This window comes from Periophthalmus magnuspinnatus, chromosome 2 (assembly GCF_009829125.3).
Source record: "Periophthalmus magnuspinnatus isolate fPerMag1 chromosome 2, fPerMag1.2.pri, whole genome shotgun sequence".
In the NCBI taxonomy this organism is placed as follows: Eukaryota; Metazoa; Chordata; class Actinopteri; order Gobiiformes; family Gobiidae; genus Periophthalmus; species Periophthalmus magnuspinnatus.
Genome location: NC_047127.1, coordinates 18,118,943 through 18,132,834, shown reverse-complemented (window position 1 = coordinate 18,132,834; position 13,892 = coordinate 18,118,943). Strand labels below are relative to the sequence as shown.

Here is a 13,892-nt window from a genome sequence, read left to right as displayed (position 1 = left end):
CTGTATTCCCACAAAGACGAGGACACTGGACCGGCAAATCTCCATAAATCTTTCACACACCATCCGCCATAGACAGCCGTAGATTTCTGCATTTAATATTTGGGAGTGATGCTATAAATAAAACACTGACAGAGGAGGGACAGTCTGCAGCAGAATTCAAAGCAGTAATGAGGTGATTGTTAAATTCATTGTTTAAAAATGTCAAAAAAATAAAATAAAATAGAAAAACAGAAATTGTGACGTTTTTTTAAATTCAAATGTTAAAAGTCTTTACAGTATTGTTGATTTTAAGGTGCTCTATGTAACGTTTTGGTGGAGGGACTGCCATCTGGTTTCCATGGAGATTATAATGTTATTACCTGAATGTTCCATGAGATGGCATTAAAATGATCTGGCTTGCATTTATTCATTTTAAGTGTTTGTATTGCTCAAATATACTTTGATAAACAAGTATTCTTACTGTAAGTGGGGTCGCCTCTCCACAGATGTGACCTGTACCTTGGCCTGGTGGCATTGCCAGCATGTCTCTATGGTGATAGATAAGTTTAATGCCATGTTGTGGAAGACCCTCAACCAGAAACGTTACACTGTGCACCTTTAGCAGTAAACAGGACAATATATGAATAAATATATAGTAAGAATATGCCAAACAATTAGCAGCATATGGTTTAAGACCTCATGCAATTCTGATGTAATCCAAGTTTAGACATTGTTTGGTTCTGGTAAAGTCCTGGTCTAGTTCTTGAGAAGAACATGGTTAAGACATGATTGTAGTTTAGTCCTTCTTTGGTTGTTTCTTGGTTATTATTTCTCCATGGTTTAGTCCTGTTATGATTTAGAATGGGGTTCGGATTTGGTCCTTCAGTGTTTAACCTTCACCTTGTATAGTTCTGACTTTGTTCTTTTAGTCTAGGTTTAGTCCAAGAACTAATTTAGTCCTGGTTTAGCCCTGGTTTAACCCTTAGAATGAAATATTACCAAAAGTCTTTCATACAAAACCATTTATTTTTGTTACATCTTTCAAATACATTTTATACAATTCATTCACACTGAAAAATCTCACGCTTTTTGATCAAACATTGACAAAAAGTGGCACTAAAAAGTCACCATCGAAGACACAAAATTAAGGCAAGTTTTTCATAATTTTCTTACAAAAACAATATTGATAAATATCACAAATGAACCCCAAAAGGCACAAGGCTTATAGAAAACTAGATATACCATGCAGGCACATTGTAGAGGACGGAATGGGTTCAAACTATTGGTACCACTTTATAATAATTACACTTGAATAAGCCTTAATAAACATGAACAAAGACCTATTGAACAAGAAGGATTTGGGTTTAGTAACTACTTAAAGGCGCTATATCTGATTTTTACTATTTCAAAAAGGTTACCTCATGCATTCTCAGCATCCTAATTATTCACAAGATGAGTTTATAAGCACTCTTCGCTACTTTCAGAGATCAAAGTGGAGTTTTGCCATCATGGTAATGCTAATTCCTGATTCTCGGACAATAAAACCCTTTGTAATTAGACGCAAACGGTACACAGCGGACTTATTTTGAACTCAAGACCTGCTTATACAATAGATCTGTACTGGGGCCACACACATCTTGCTCAAATACAGGGAAAAAACTGGTCTTTAATTAATTAGTTAAGTTTAGGATGTTAATTATGTAGTCAGTAGTTCATTATAACTTATGTCTTTTGTTTATGTTTTATTAAGAAAAATGTAATTATTATAAAGTACCACCAAAATATTACTTAAATACTGCAGTAGTTTATGGCTTTTAAGTACTCGCAAAAAGCATCAAACTCAACTCTTTGGTACAAGAAAAATCAAATATTGTAAGATTATTTGCCTGCATTGAAGGGGGATCTTACTTCGCCACCAGGGGTCAGTGTAGAGCCTTGGAAGCATCATAGCAAAACGCAATAGAAAACAGACATTGCCAAACGTATTGATCGATTTGGACAGGTTTCGTTATTGGAAGATAGTCAAAAATATATTTATAAATTGAAGTTGTTGGCACTGGGTTGACGGAGAGTTGGTGGGTCTCATAGCATGAACGACTGAGTGTGTTTGAAGTCCTGAAAGAGAAAGAATCACATGGTTTATGCTTAATATTTATGTAGTTACTGGGCCTAGCCATATGAAACAAAAACATTCTTTCAAAAACATCTGGGTTTCAGACAACACCACATCCTTTGGAAACAGCTAAATCAAAGAGTTTTGTTGAAATACTGTGAGATCTTGGGTTTCGACGCTGATGGAAATGATCAGGTTCATTTGTGAATTTACCTTTCATTTCATGGCAAAGTACAACGTGATCAACAGGGAAGTGGCTTTTGCGCCCCCTCCTGGGAGTATGACATCATCACATTCTACAATCTAAAATCTAGAGATCGATCGATATGTTTTCTTTTTTTGTTTTTTCCCCATGGTCAATGCTGATACCGATTGTTTAAAATCCAGAGACACTGATGTCTGATAAGCTCTGCCGATCATTTTTCTGCCGATATGTAGGGCCTATTTAGATTATCTCCCGAAGCATATATCATTTTAATTTATTACAAACTCACCCACAACCCTGTTTAAATATAAACTGGATAAGAGAGCAGTGTCCCATTTTGTGCAGTACCTCTTTGATCTTATGTGTTTTATACAGATTTTTAGGCAGCTGGTGAGCACAAACCAAAGATCACCCTCTGGTAGAGATCCAAGACCGATAGCTCATACACTAAAAAGTGCAAATATCGGTCAAACGATATATTGGTTTGGCCAATATGCCTCTGAGATTATGGCATCATCAGATTCTACGATGGGAGCGCCCCCTATTGGCCAGTAGCGGCAGCATGTAGTAATAGTTCCACAATAACAATACTTTGTTTTGTAGTAAAAAAATATGTGTTTGTAGTGATAGTAGTCATTGTAAATAGTAGTCAGCCTAGTAGAAGTAGCAGTAGGAGTAGTAGTAGTAGTAACAGTAGTAATTGTAGTGTTAGTACTATACCAGCCATCAGGCTACATTTGTTTTCCCTTAAAATACAAAAGCAGTAGTATTTTCCCCAATTTGTGAAATACTAAGATCCTTAAATTCACGCAGTTTTGTAGTAGTAGTAGTAGTGGTGGTGTTAGTACTCATGGCAGTTCTAGTAGTAATGGTGCATTTGTTTCGCCGTAAAAAGGTACAAAAGTAGTATTTTTCTCACAATATTTCATATATTTATAATCATTAAAACCACTAAACCATTAAAACCACAAAAACTGTAATATTTAAATATATAAACTTTAATATTGACTTGAGTTACATCATTAGAAGTACTTTTACTGCAGTCAAGATTTAAGTACTACTTCCACCGCTCAATGTAATAACAGAGAGCACAGATCAAATCAGAGCAGAGGCTAATGACATTACAATAGACTGAAATGGGGTTGTACTGACTGACTGTGCTCTGTGAGAGGCGCTGTTCATGTTAGTAAAAAAAGCACTTATAAAAGCAGACACAGATTTGGTTAAGAGGCTGTGAGTGATTTACCCAGGGGCATTATGGGAAACATTTAACAGTAATCATTTTATGATTTGAATATAATATATTTATATTTGGATAATATTGTAAGCTGACAGAGAAGTAACATAAAACTACTTAAACATTTGTTTTACTACAATTACTAAAACAGTGACATTTTGAGGACTTTTGCTTTTAACTATTCAAAACATATTATTTTGTTACGGTCTACTTAAACTACTACAGCAACTACAGCTGCTGGGACTGTTGCTACCACACTACAAGACTACAATACTGCCACACTACAGCACTACAACACTACCACACCACAGCATCACAACACTACAACACTGCCACACTACAGCACTACAACACTACCACACCACAACACCACAACACTACAATACTGCCACACTACAGCACTACAACACTACCATACTACAACACTGCCACACTACAACACTGCCACACTACCACACTACAACACTGCCGCACTACAGCACTACAACACTACCACACTACAACACTGCCACACTACAACACTGCCACACTACAGCACTACAACACTACCACACTACAACACTATAACACTACAACACTGCCACACTATAACACTGCCACACTACAACACTACAACACTACCACACAACAACACTACCACACTACAACACTACCACACTACAACACTGCCACACTACAGCACTACCACACTATAAAACTACAACACTGCCACACTACAGCACTACAACACTACCACACTACAACACTGCCACACTACAGCACTACCACACTATAAAACTACAACACTGCCACACTACAGCACTACAACACTACCACACTACAACACTGCCACATTACAACACTACAACACCACAACACTGCCACACTACAGCACTACAACACTACCACACTACAACACTACCATACTACAACACTGCCACACTACAACACTGCCACACTACAATACTACCACACAACAACACTACCACACTACAACACAACCACACTACAACACTGCCACACTACAGCACTACAACACTACCACACTACAACACTGCCACATTACAACACTATAACACTACAACACTACCACACTACAACACTATAACACTACAACACTATGACACTACAACATGACCAAATCAAAATGAATTTGTCTTCTAAATTTCTCTCTTGATTATTCAAAATATATACTACGACTACTACTCCTACTGCTACTACTGCTACTAGTGCTACTATTACTGCTTTAACAGACTACCTTAAATCCATTAAAATTCTAGACAAAACATTTTGAATCATTAATGTCCTTAAGTTATACCTTGCAGTTCATTTTTGGCTCACCCTTTCAAAATAAAATCCCACTTCCTGTTTTTTTGCCGTTACACGTGAAACTCTAGAGGGGTCTGTGTCACTGTGATATCGAGTGTGCAGTTTATAAAGCGCTAGAGGCATCCAATCTGCTTAAGTCATCTCTGTGTTTGTGCTTTAAGAGGTCACACCAAGGTGGAAAATACAAAAATGATGCTTACCTCTTGTGGCGGAGGGATGTAGTTCACGTTGGACCTAAAAGGAGGGAGAAAAAGGGAGAGAGGGACAAAAAGGGAGAAAGAGGGAGAGAAAGAAAGGGAGATAGGGGGGAAAAATATACTGTTGAACAAAACAGTAAGTTGAAGCTGTGTCCTGACTCATGGCTGTATTAATAATGCAGAGAAGCCACTCCCCCTTTGGCGAAAATGGAAAAGTCAGACTGAGTGACTGATCCCACGTAAAAAGGGCAGGTTTACATTTAACAACATCAGAAGAGAAACACTGAGGACCATTATGTGAACAGACCTGGTTTAATTCAATATTAGACCTGGTTTAGCACTCTCACCTCACAGCAAGAAGGTTCTGGGTTAAGTTCCTGGGTTGCCCGGGCCCTTCTATGTGGAGTTTGCATGTTCTCACTGTGTCTACCATAAATGCAAGGCTAGTCCTGGTTTAGTCCTGGTGTAGTCCTAGTTTAATACTGGTGTGGTCCTTGTTTTGCTCTGGTGTATTCCTGGTTTAGTTCTGGTTTAGCTATGGTTTAGTCCTGGTTTAGTCCTGGTTTAGTCCTGTTTAGTCCTGGTTTAGTCCTGGTTTAGTCCTGGTTTAGTCCTGGTGTAGTCCTAGTTTAATACTGGTGTGGTCCTTGTTTAGCTCTGGTGTATTCCTGGTTTAGTTCTGGTTTAGCTCTGGTTTAGTCCTGGTTTAGTCCTGGTTTAGTCCTGGTTTAGTCCTGGTGTAGTCCTAGTTTAATACTGGTGTGGTCCTTGTTTAGCTCTGGTGTAGTTCTGGTGTATTCCTGGTTTAGTTCTGGTTTAGCTCTGGTTTAGTCCTGGTTTAGTCCTGGTTTAGTTCTGGTGTAGTCCTAGTTTAATCTTGGTGTAGTCCTGGTTTAGCTCGGGTATAGTCCTTGTTTAGTCCTGGTGTAGACCTGGTGTAGTTCTGATGTAGTCCTGGTGTAGACCTGGTTTATTCCTGGTGTAGTCCTGGTGTAGACCTGGTTTAGTCCTGGTGTAGTCCTGGTGTAGACCTGGTTTAGCTCTGTCCTGATTTAGTCTTGGGTTAGTCCTGGTTTTAGTCCAGACTCACATCCATCTTGAGAGACTCCATTGTAAGGGTCAATGGGACCAATCACAGAGCAGCATTGTGGTTTGGGGCAGAGCCAAAAGTAAAGTGCCCAAATTAACTCAAATCAAACATAATGACACCGAAAGACGTACTTCAGTCTATTTGAGCTTTGTGCTTTTATGAAGGGAAACATGTCTGTGATTTTCTGTCTCTATTTAAAGTAAGTTTGAGTTCTCGCTTGTTCCACAGTTGTGACGCTTCCACCAATCAGATTCAAATATTTGTCATGATGCCAGGTTAGGTTTAGTCCTGTCTCAGTCTTTATTAAATCCTAGCTTAAAGGTAGACTATGTAACTTTTCTTTCTTTGCAGCTTTAATTTTTTATTCCATTGTAAATTTCACAAAGAAGGGCTTAAAACTAAAGCTGATTTGCCCCGGTCCCTCTCTCTCCCCCTCTCACTCTCTCTCTCGGTCTGCTCCTCTCGGTCTCTCTCTCTCCTTCTCTCCCTCCCGCACTCTCTCTCCCGCTCTCTCCTCTCCTCTATCCCCCCCCCTCCCTCTCTCCTCTCTCGCTCGCTCTCTCTCCCCTCTCTCCCTCCCTCTCCAACCCCCCCCTCACTCTCTCCCAGTCTCCCTCTATCTCTCTCTCTCACTCACATGTCTTCAGGCCGGTGGAGGGTTTGGTTGGACGCTTCGTGGCACTCAGTAATCCAAAAGGACCTGTAGGGGGCAGTATTTGATGGGCTTTTTAGTGTAATTTGGGTCAAATGTTTGGGTCAGGTGCACACTGCATGCTCAGGGGGGACAGGGGGAAATGGAAGATCAGAAACACTCAAAAACATGCACCATTCTGCTGCCGGGAGCAACAGCCAACGACAACAGAGGGATTTGAAAGTGCCTGTATTTTTTTTAGACTTAAAGTTACTTAGACATATACAAACTTTATTGATCCACAAGGGAAAGTATTTGTATATAATATAATAACAAAGAGCAAAAATGTATAGATATACAGATATATTGTATAAGCAGTTCTTGTGGTCAAAATAAGTGCGGAATAACTCTGGACCATTGGAGATGAACTAGTTCTGTGTTTCATGTTTTAAGAGCACTAATAATCAGGTAGTGGCTTTAAGGTCAGGACTTGTACTGTTTGAACCTGGTTTAGTTCCAAGTCTGTCATTTTTCAAACAATCATTGTATTCTGAACTTATTCTGGCACAATGATAAGAAACAGACACAGTATAAGGCAGTAATAATTGAAGTTTTAGTGACATTTTAGACCTGGTTTAAATGTGGTTTTGTCCTGGTTTGAATCTGGTTTAGTCTTGTTTTAGTCCTGGTTTAGTCTTGTTTTAGTCCTGTTTTAGTTCCAGTTTCAAACCTGGTTTAGTCTTGTTTTAGTCCTGATTTAGTCTTGCTTAGTCCTGGTTTAATTCTGGTCACCTCCTTGTTTCCATGGAGATCTTATTGCTGTGCCTGGAATGTTCCACAGTATGGCATTAAACATATCTATCTCCATGGAGACAAGCAAGGAACGCCACCAGACCAAGCTACAAGTCAGATCTGTGTATGAGTGCATGTTTGTAAGGTATTGTAATGCCAGTTAGTATGTTTAATGACATACTGTGGAACATCTCAGGCAAAGCAATGACATCTCCTTGAAAACAAGCATTTGATGGACCCACACTCTGCCAGAAAAGTTACACAGTGCAGCTTTAAATTAATTTGTTATGAATTTGAATATATACAATGCACAGACTGACAACTTTTTATTCCAATATTAGACACATCGCTATGACAACAATATAATTAATTTCAAAAGTGCCATTTGTTAATTATTTAGTAATTATTAGCTTGGTCTAAATGAAACTAGCATCTTTTCACACATTTGACAGCTTGTCAGAGTGCTATGCTAGCAGTAATTTAGCCATCAGTGTGTCTGAATGCTAGAGTGAAGAATACATTGTCTAAGTGCCTACGTTTGAACTGCCCGTGTTTACGATGGAGACGCCCGGGATGTTAACCACAGCGCATCAGAAATCATGTCACATTGTCTTTGAGGAGGAAGAAGAGATGAGGAGAAGAAGAGGGGGGAAGGAAGAAGAGAGGGGGAAGAAGAAGAGATGGGAAGGAAGGAGAGAGGAGGAGGGAGGAAGAGAGGGGGAGGGAGGAAGGAGAGAGGGAGACGAACAAGAGAGGGGGAGAAAGGAAGGAGAGAGGAGGAGGAAGGAGAGACAGGGAGGAAGGAAAGAGAGGGAGGGAGAAAGGACAGAAGGGGAGGGAGGAAGGACAGAGGGTAGAAGGAGAGAGGAAGAGGGGGGACGAAGGAAGGAGAAAGGGGGAGAAAGGGAGTGTGGGGCTAAAAATAGTGATGGAGGGGAGGAGAGGGAGAACTTAACCCAAATGAGAGAGGGAGAGGGGGAGAGGAGGAGAAAGGGAGAACTTAACCAAATGAGAGGGAGACAGAGACAGGGAGAGAGAGAGGGCGTGTGGGGATAAAAATAGTGAAGGAGGAGAGGAGAGGGAGACCCAGACGAGAGAGGGAGGGAGAGGGAGAGGGAGAAAGGGAGGGAAAGCAGGGCAGGGAAAGAAAGGGGGAGGATTAACCCAAGCAAAGAGAGGAGAGAGTGAGATGGAGATTTAGCCCAAAGAAAGGAGGAGAGAGAAAAGAAAGAGGGGGGAGGATTAACCTAAGCAAAAGAGAAGAGAGAGAGATGGAGAGGGGGCAGGGAGAGAAAGAGAGAGATTGAGAAAGAGAGAGGGATTAATCCAAACGAAAGAAGGAGAGAGATGGGGAAAGGGAGCACAAGAAAGAGAAAGAAAGTAAGGGTGATAGATGGAGAGAGGGAGGAAGATAGATATAGATGGGGAGAGAGCAAGAGAGAAACAGATAGAAGAGACAGAGGGAAAGAGGGAGGGAGAGAAGAAGCGCTAACAAGGCAGTAATCAAATAACAGTGTCTTTGAGTGTAGACGAGCCAAAGGCCTTTATGTACTGAGACCGAGCAATATGAAGTGAACCAGGACTGAACCAGGACTAAACCAGGACTAAACCTGGACTAAACCAATACTAACGTGGGACTGAACCAGGACTGAACCAGGACTGAACCAGGACTGAACCAGGACTGAACCAGGACTAAACCACAACTGAACTGGGACTGAACCAGGACTAAACCAGGACTAAACCAGGACTGAACCAGGACTGAACCAGGACTAAACCACAACTGAACTGGGACTGAACCAGGACTATCTATTCCCATCTGCACAAAGTTAGTGCATTGTCATTTTTAAACCTTTTCAAAATAAGATGAAGAAAACACTGATCTGATCTGTAACTTGGCCTGGTAGTGTCAACCACTTATCTCCATGGAGATAGATAAGTTCAATAATACCATACTGTGGAACATTCCATACAGAACAATAACATCTCCATGGAGACAAGCAGGTTAATGTTATTTTAAATGACTAAAACCTCCTTGTGTTTTTTTTTTTTTAATTTAGTTTCACTGGGTGCATTCATACTTAAACATACACCACATCAAAACTGTGACTAAGTGACTAAGTGACTAAGACTGGACTAGACCAGGACTAAACCAGGACTAGAACAGGACCAAACCAAGTATACATGCAGGACTAAACTGGGCTCAAACCAGTATGAACACACCCTAAATTTCACATGATCTGACCGTGAGCATAATCTGCAGTATCTATAATCCAGATTACACACTGTTTAATGGCCTACAGTATTTCCCTTTTGTTGATTAGACTCCACTAATGAGTCCATAATTACTTTTCCTCCCAGAACGATTCAGATAAAGTGCCTGGCAAACAGGAACAGAGTGAATATTTTCACTCATATATTTGTGCATTTTCATACTTTTTGTAGTAGTTGGTAGTAATAGTATAGTTTTAGGCAATGGGGGAAAGGAAAAACATAGTAGTAGTAGTGGTTGCATAGTAACAGTATTGGTTGTTGTAGTAATAGTAGTGGTAGTAGTGGTAGCAGTGGTGGTGTTGGATAGTAGTCACAGTAGGCAAAACTGTGGTAGCAGTACTGTTAAGCGATACTACTACTTTTTATAGTAGAAGTATATATGTATTGTAAAAGCAGAAGTCCTGGTTGCGCCATTCACTAATTCACTAGTAGTAGTAGCAGCAGCAGTAGTATCAGTAGTAGTTGCAATAGCTGGAATAGTAATAGTATTAGTTGTTGTAGTAGAAGTATTAGTAGTACTGGGCCTTGAAGTACTTCATTGTACTATATGCTAATTAGGTAAATTTTTCATTGAGTACTTTTTACTCAAAACCAAATACATTTGTTACATTATCTACTTATTATTCTGTTTTTATAATCAGCTTTAACAGTGTCTTTGACTAACCCAATAATAATAATAATGTCTTACACTTGTAATGCGCTTTTCAAAGCCTCTCAAAGCGCTACACTATAGTCATTATTCATTCATTTCTACACTTGGTGATGGTAAACTACTATTGTAGCCACAGCTGCCCTGGGGCAGACTGACAGAAGGGAGGCTGCCAATCTGCGAAATCGGCCCCTCCAACCACCACCTATCATTCGCGCCCAACCACTCAAATTAGCCTATTTAGCTTGATAGCAATGTTAACGTCAATAATTTTAGTCAAACCGCAAATGCAACACTAAACTTAAAACAAGCTAAATCCACACTTTAGTATTAGCCTCCATGCAATCTGCATGTGTTTAATCCAAGGCATTAGACTAGCCACAGCCACACGTCAGTGTTAATGCAATAAACCAGGGCTAAACCTGGATTAAGTCAGGACTAAACCAAGGACTAAACCAGGACTAAACCTGGACTAAACCAGGACTAAACCTGGACTAAAACCAGGACTAAAGTTGGATTAAACTTGAATTAAACCAGGAGTAAACCTGGACTAAACCAGGACTAAACCAAGACTAATCTAGGACTAAACCAGGACTAAACCAGGACTAATCTAGGACTAAACCAGGACTAAACCAAGACTAATCCAGGACTAAACCAGGACTAAACCAGGACTTAACCTTGACTAAACAAGGACTAAACCTGGACTAAACAAGGACTAAACCTGGACTAAACCTGGACTAAACCAGGACTAAACTTGGACTAAACCAGAACTAAACCAGGACCAAACCAGGACTAAACCTGGACTAAACCAGGACTACACCGGGACTAAACCGGGACTAAACCGGGACTAAACCGGGACTAAACCTGGACTAAACCTGGACTAAACCATGACTACACCAGGACTAAACCAGGATTAAACCAGGACTAAACCAAGACTAAACCAAGACTAAACCAGGACTAAACCAGGACTAAACCAGGACTAAACCAGGACTAAACCAGGACTAAACCAAGACTAAACCAGGATTAAACCAGGACTAACATGGGACTAAACTAGGGCTGAACCAGGGCTGCATTAAAAACTGAACTAAGCTAAAGACAAGCTAACTCCACAGCTGTTGACTTTAGCGTTAGCCTCTGTGCAATCCCCTTGTGTTTTAATCCAAGATATTAGTCTAGCCACAGCCACGCGTCAATGTTAATGCAATAAGAAATCACTTACCTCCCTCTGTGTCCTACGAGCAGACAGGGGCAGAGAGGAGCAGACAGGAGCAGACATGGAAGGAGAGAGAGGAGGTTAGATACAAAAATCTAGTATTTTAAAGGCAATTTTGTAAAGATTTTTGTCTATTTAGGCTTATTTCTATCATCTGAATGTGCAGCATTCTGTATCATTTGTATGGTGTTTTGAAATCTCCAAAAGTTAAATCCAGAAATGTTTTCTGATCCATTCTCCCGCTGTTTTTATCCAATCACAACATCTGGGAGGGCATCTGACACATCACAACATCTGCAGATTAACTAGAGACATTAGACCTCTCTAACACTACAGGGATACAGGAGGATGGGATGGCATCTGACTGACATACAGGGCAATAGGCCTATGACTAAATCAGGGCTAATGCAGGACTGAACCAGAACTTAACTACATCTAACCCAGGACTAAACCAGGTCTAATGCAGGATTAAACCAAGACTGAAAAGATCTGAATTAGGACTAACCCAGATCTAAACAAATTCTCACCCAGTACAAAACCAGAATAAAACCAGAACCTAACCAGGTCTAACCCAGGACTAAACCAGGACTAAACCAAGTTTGAAGCCTCTTTGAAAGACACTGATCGATTTTTATCCAACTTTCTTAAATCCTAACCCATTCTCCTGCTTTTAACACACACATTTTAAGTAGTAAATGTTCACTTGCTGCTAACATGTCTCCACCAACAGGAGAGGGAATTGATATTTTAGTAAGTTATAATATTATGATTGAATGCAAAAGTAACTTACGACTGAAAAACCCATTGCGATGTAGAAGAACGCCTCCACAACTGCAGATAGCCACAATGAGTCCAATGACCAGTACTGCTACTACTACTGCTGTTACATTCACGTCCTCTGCAAACAAGAAAGTGCAAGTCATTGCAAAGTAATGTTGTCAAAAGTATCAAAAATCAGATACTAATCGTACTAAAACTAGTAATGATACTAGATACTCATGTTGAAAATCACATTCTATTGTCTAAATTAGGGGTGCCCAATACGTCGATCGCGATTTACCGGCTGATCGCAAAGGTAGTACGAGTAGATTGCAAGACATTCCCCAAAAAGTAGACACCAGGCCATTGTACACGCATGCCAAATGCAGCAAAACAAAATCAAGCTATTGCATTATCTAGTTAGCTACAATTTATTTCTTCTATCTAAACTTAATAAATGACCAAGTAAGAAGCCAAAAATCTACCACTTTCATACGGAATGGGAGGAGGACTATTTTTTCACAATGTCATATTTGAAGTGTGTTTGCCTCATCTGCCAGTGTACCGTTGCTATTCCGAAGAAAGGAAATGTGGAGCAGCATTTTTGGACTGTTCACAAAAGCTATGACACTAACGTCCGAAAACCGAGCTGAGAAAGAGAAAGGTGAAGGATCTAAAATCCTAGTTGCCCGGACAGCAGTTATTTTTTACATATCTGATCACGAAATTGAAAGCAGCCACTAAGGCATCATTTCGGGTGAGTCACTTAATTGTTAAACACAAGGAGTCCTTCCAAGACGAACAGATGATAAAAGAGACATTCATTCAAACAGCTAACATGTTGTTTCAAGACTTTAAAAACAAACCAGAAATATTATCTTCAATTAAATTTCTCCAGCTGTCAAGAAGTACAGTTACACGGCACAGTGAAGCCATGACCGAGAATTTGACCCAACAACTTTGGAAGGATATCGCGGTCTGTGAGTGTTTTTCACTGCAGTTGGACGACTCTACAGATGTGAGTGGCACAGCCCAGATGTGTATTTTTATTCGGATGGTATTTCCAGATATGACTGCAAAAGAGGAGCTGTTAACATTACTGTCCATGACTGAACACAAGCAAGAAGAGGACATTTTTCAGTCTTTCAAAAACTTTATTGAGAAAACCCAACTCCCAGTGTGCAAACTGGTGTCTGTCACCACAAATGGAGCGCCCACGATGGTTGGCCACGCAAATGGATTTATTGCCAGGTGCAGGGGCGATGAGGCTTTCCCGGACTTCCTCAATTGCCACTACATAATACACCAGCAAGTGTTATGCTCAGGGATAATGGATGTAACAACGAAGACTGCCTGTTCTATTCGCACTAGATCACTTCAAAAACGCCTATTCCATGCACATCTGGAGTTGTTGCTACACACTGATGTGAGATGGCTTTGTTGAGGGA

The 13,892-nt window shown here is 40.2% G+C and overlaps 1 protein-coding gene across 1 annotated transcript in view; it reads right to left on the bottom strand.

Annotated features, from left to right (window-relative positions):
• Window positions 1-1,012: 1,012 nt before the first annotated feature.
• The window catches only part of jam2a (junctional adhesion molecule 2a), a 46,095-nt gene continuing 33,215 nt past the window's right edge, over window positions 1,013-13,892 (bottom strand). Inside the window, exons 7-10 of the mRNA XM_055228016.1 lie at window positions 12,476-12,583; window positions 11,692-11,704; window positions 5,043-5,076; window positions 1,013-2,094 (exon numbers count right to left, since the gene is read on the bottom strand). Coding sequence (XP_055083991.1) covers window positions 2,062-2,094; window positions 5,043-5,076; window positions 11,692-11,704; window positions 12,476-12,583 — 188 coding nt within the window. The 3' untranslated portion in view covers window positions 1,013-2,061. The remainder of the gene's footprint in view (window positions 2,095-5,042; window positions 5,077-11,691; window positions 11,705-12,475; window positions 12,584-13,892) is intronic.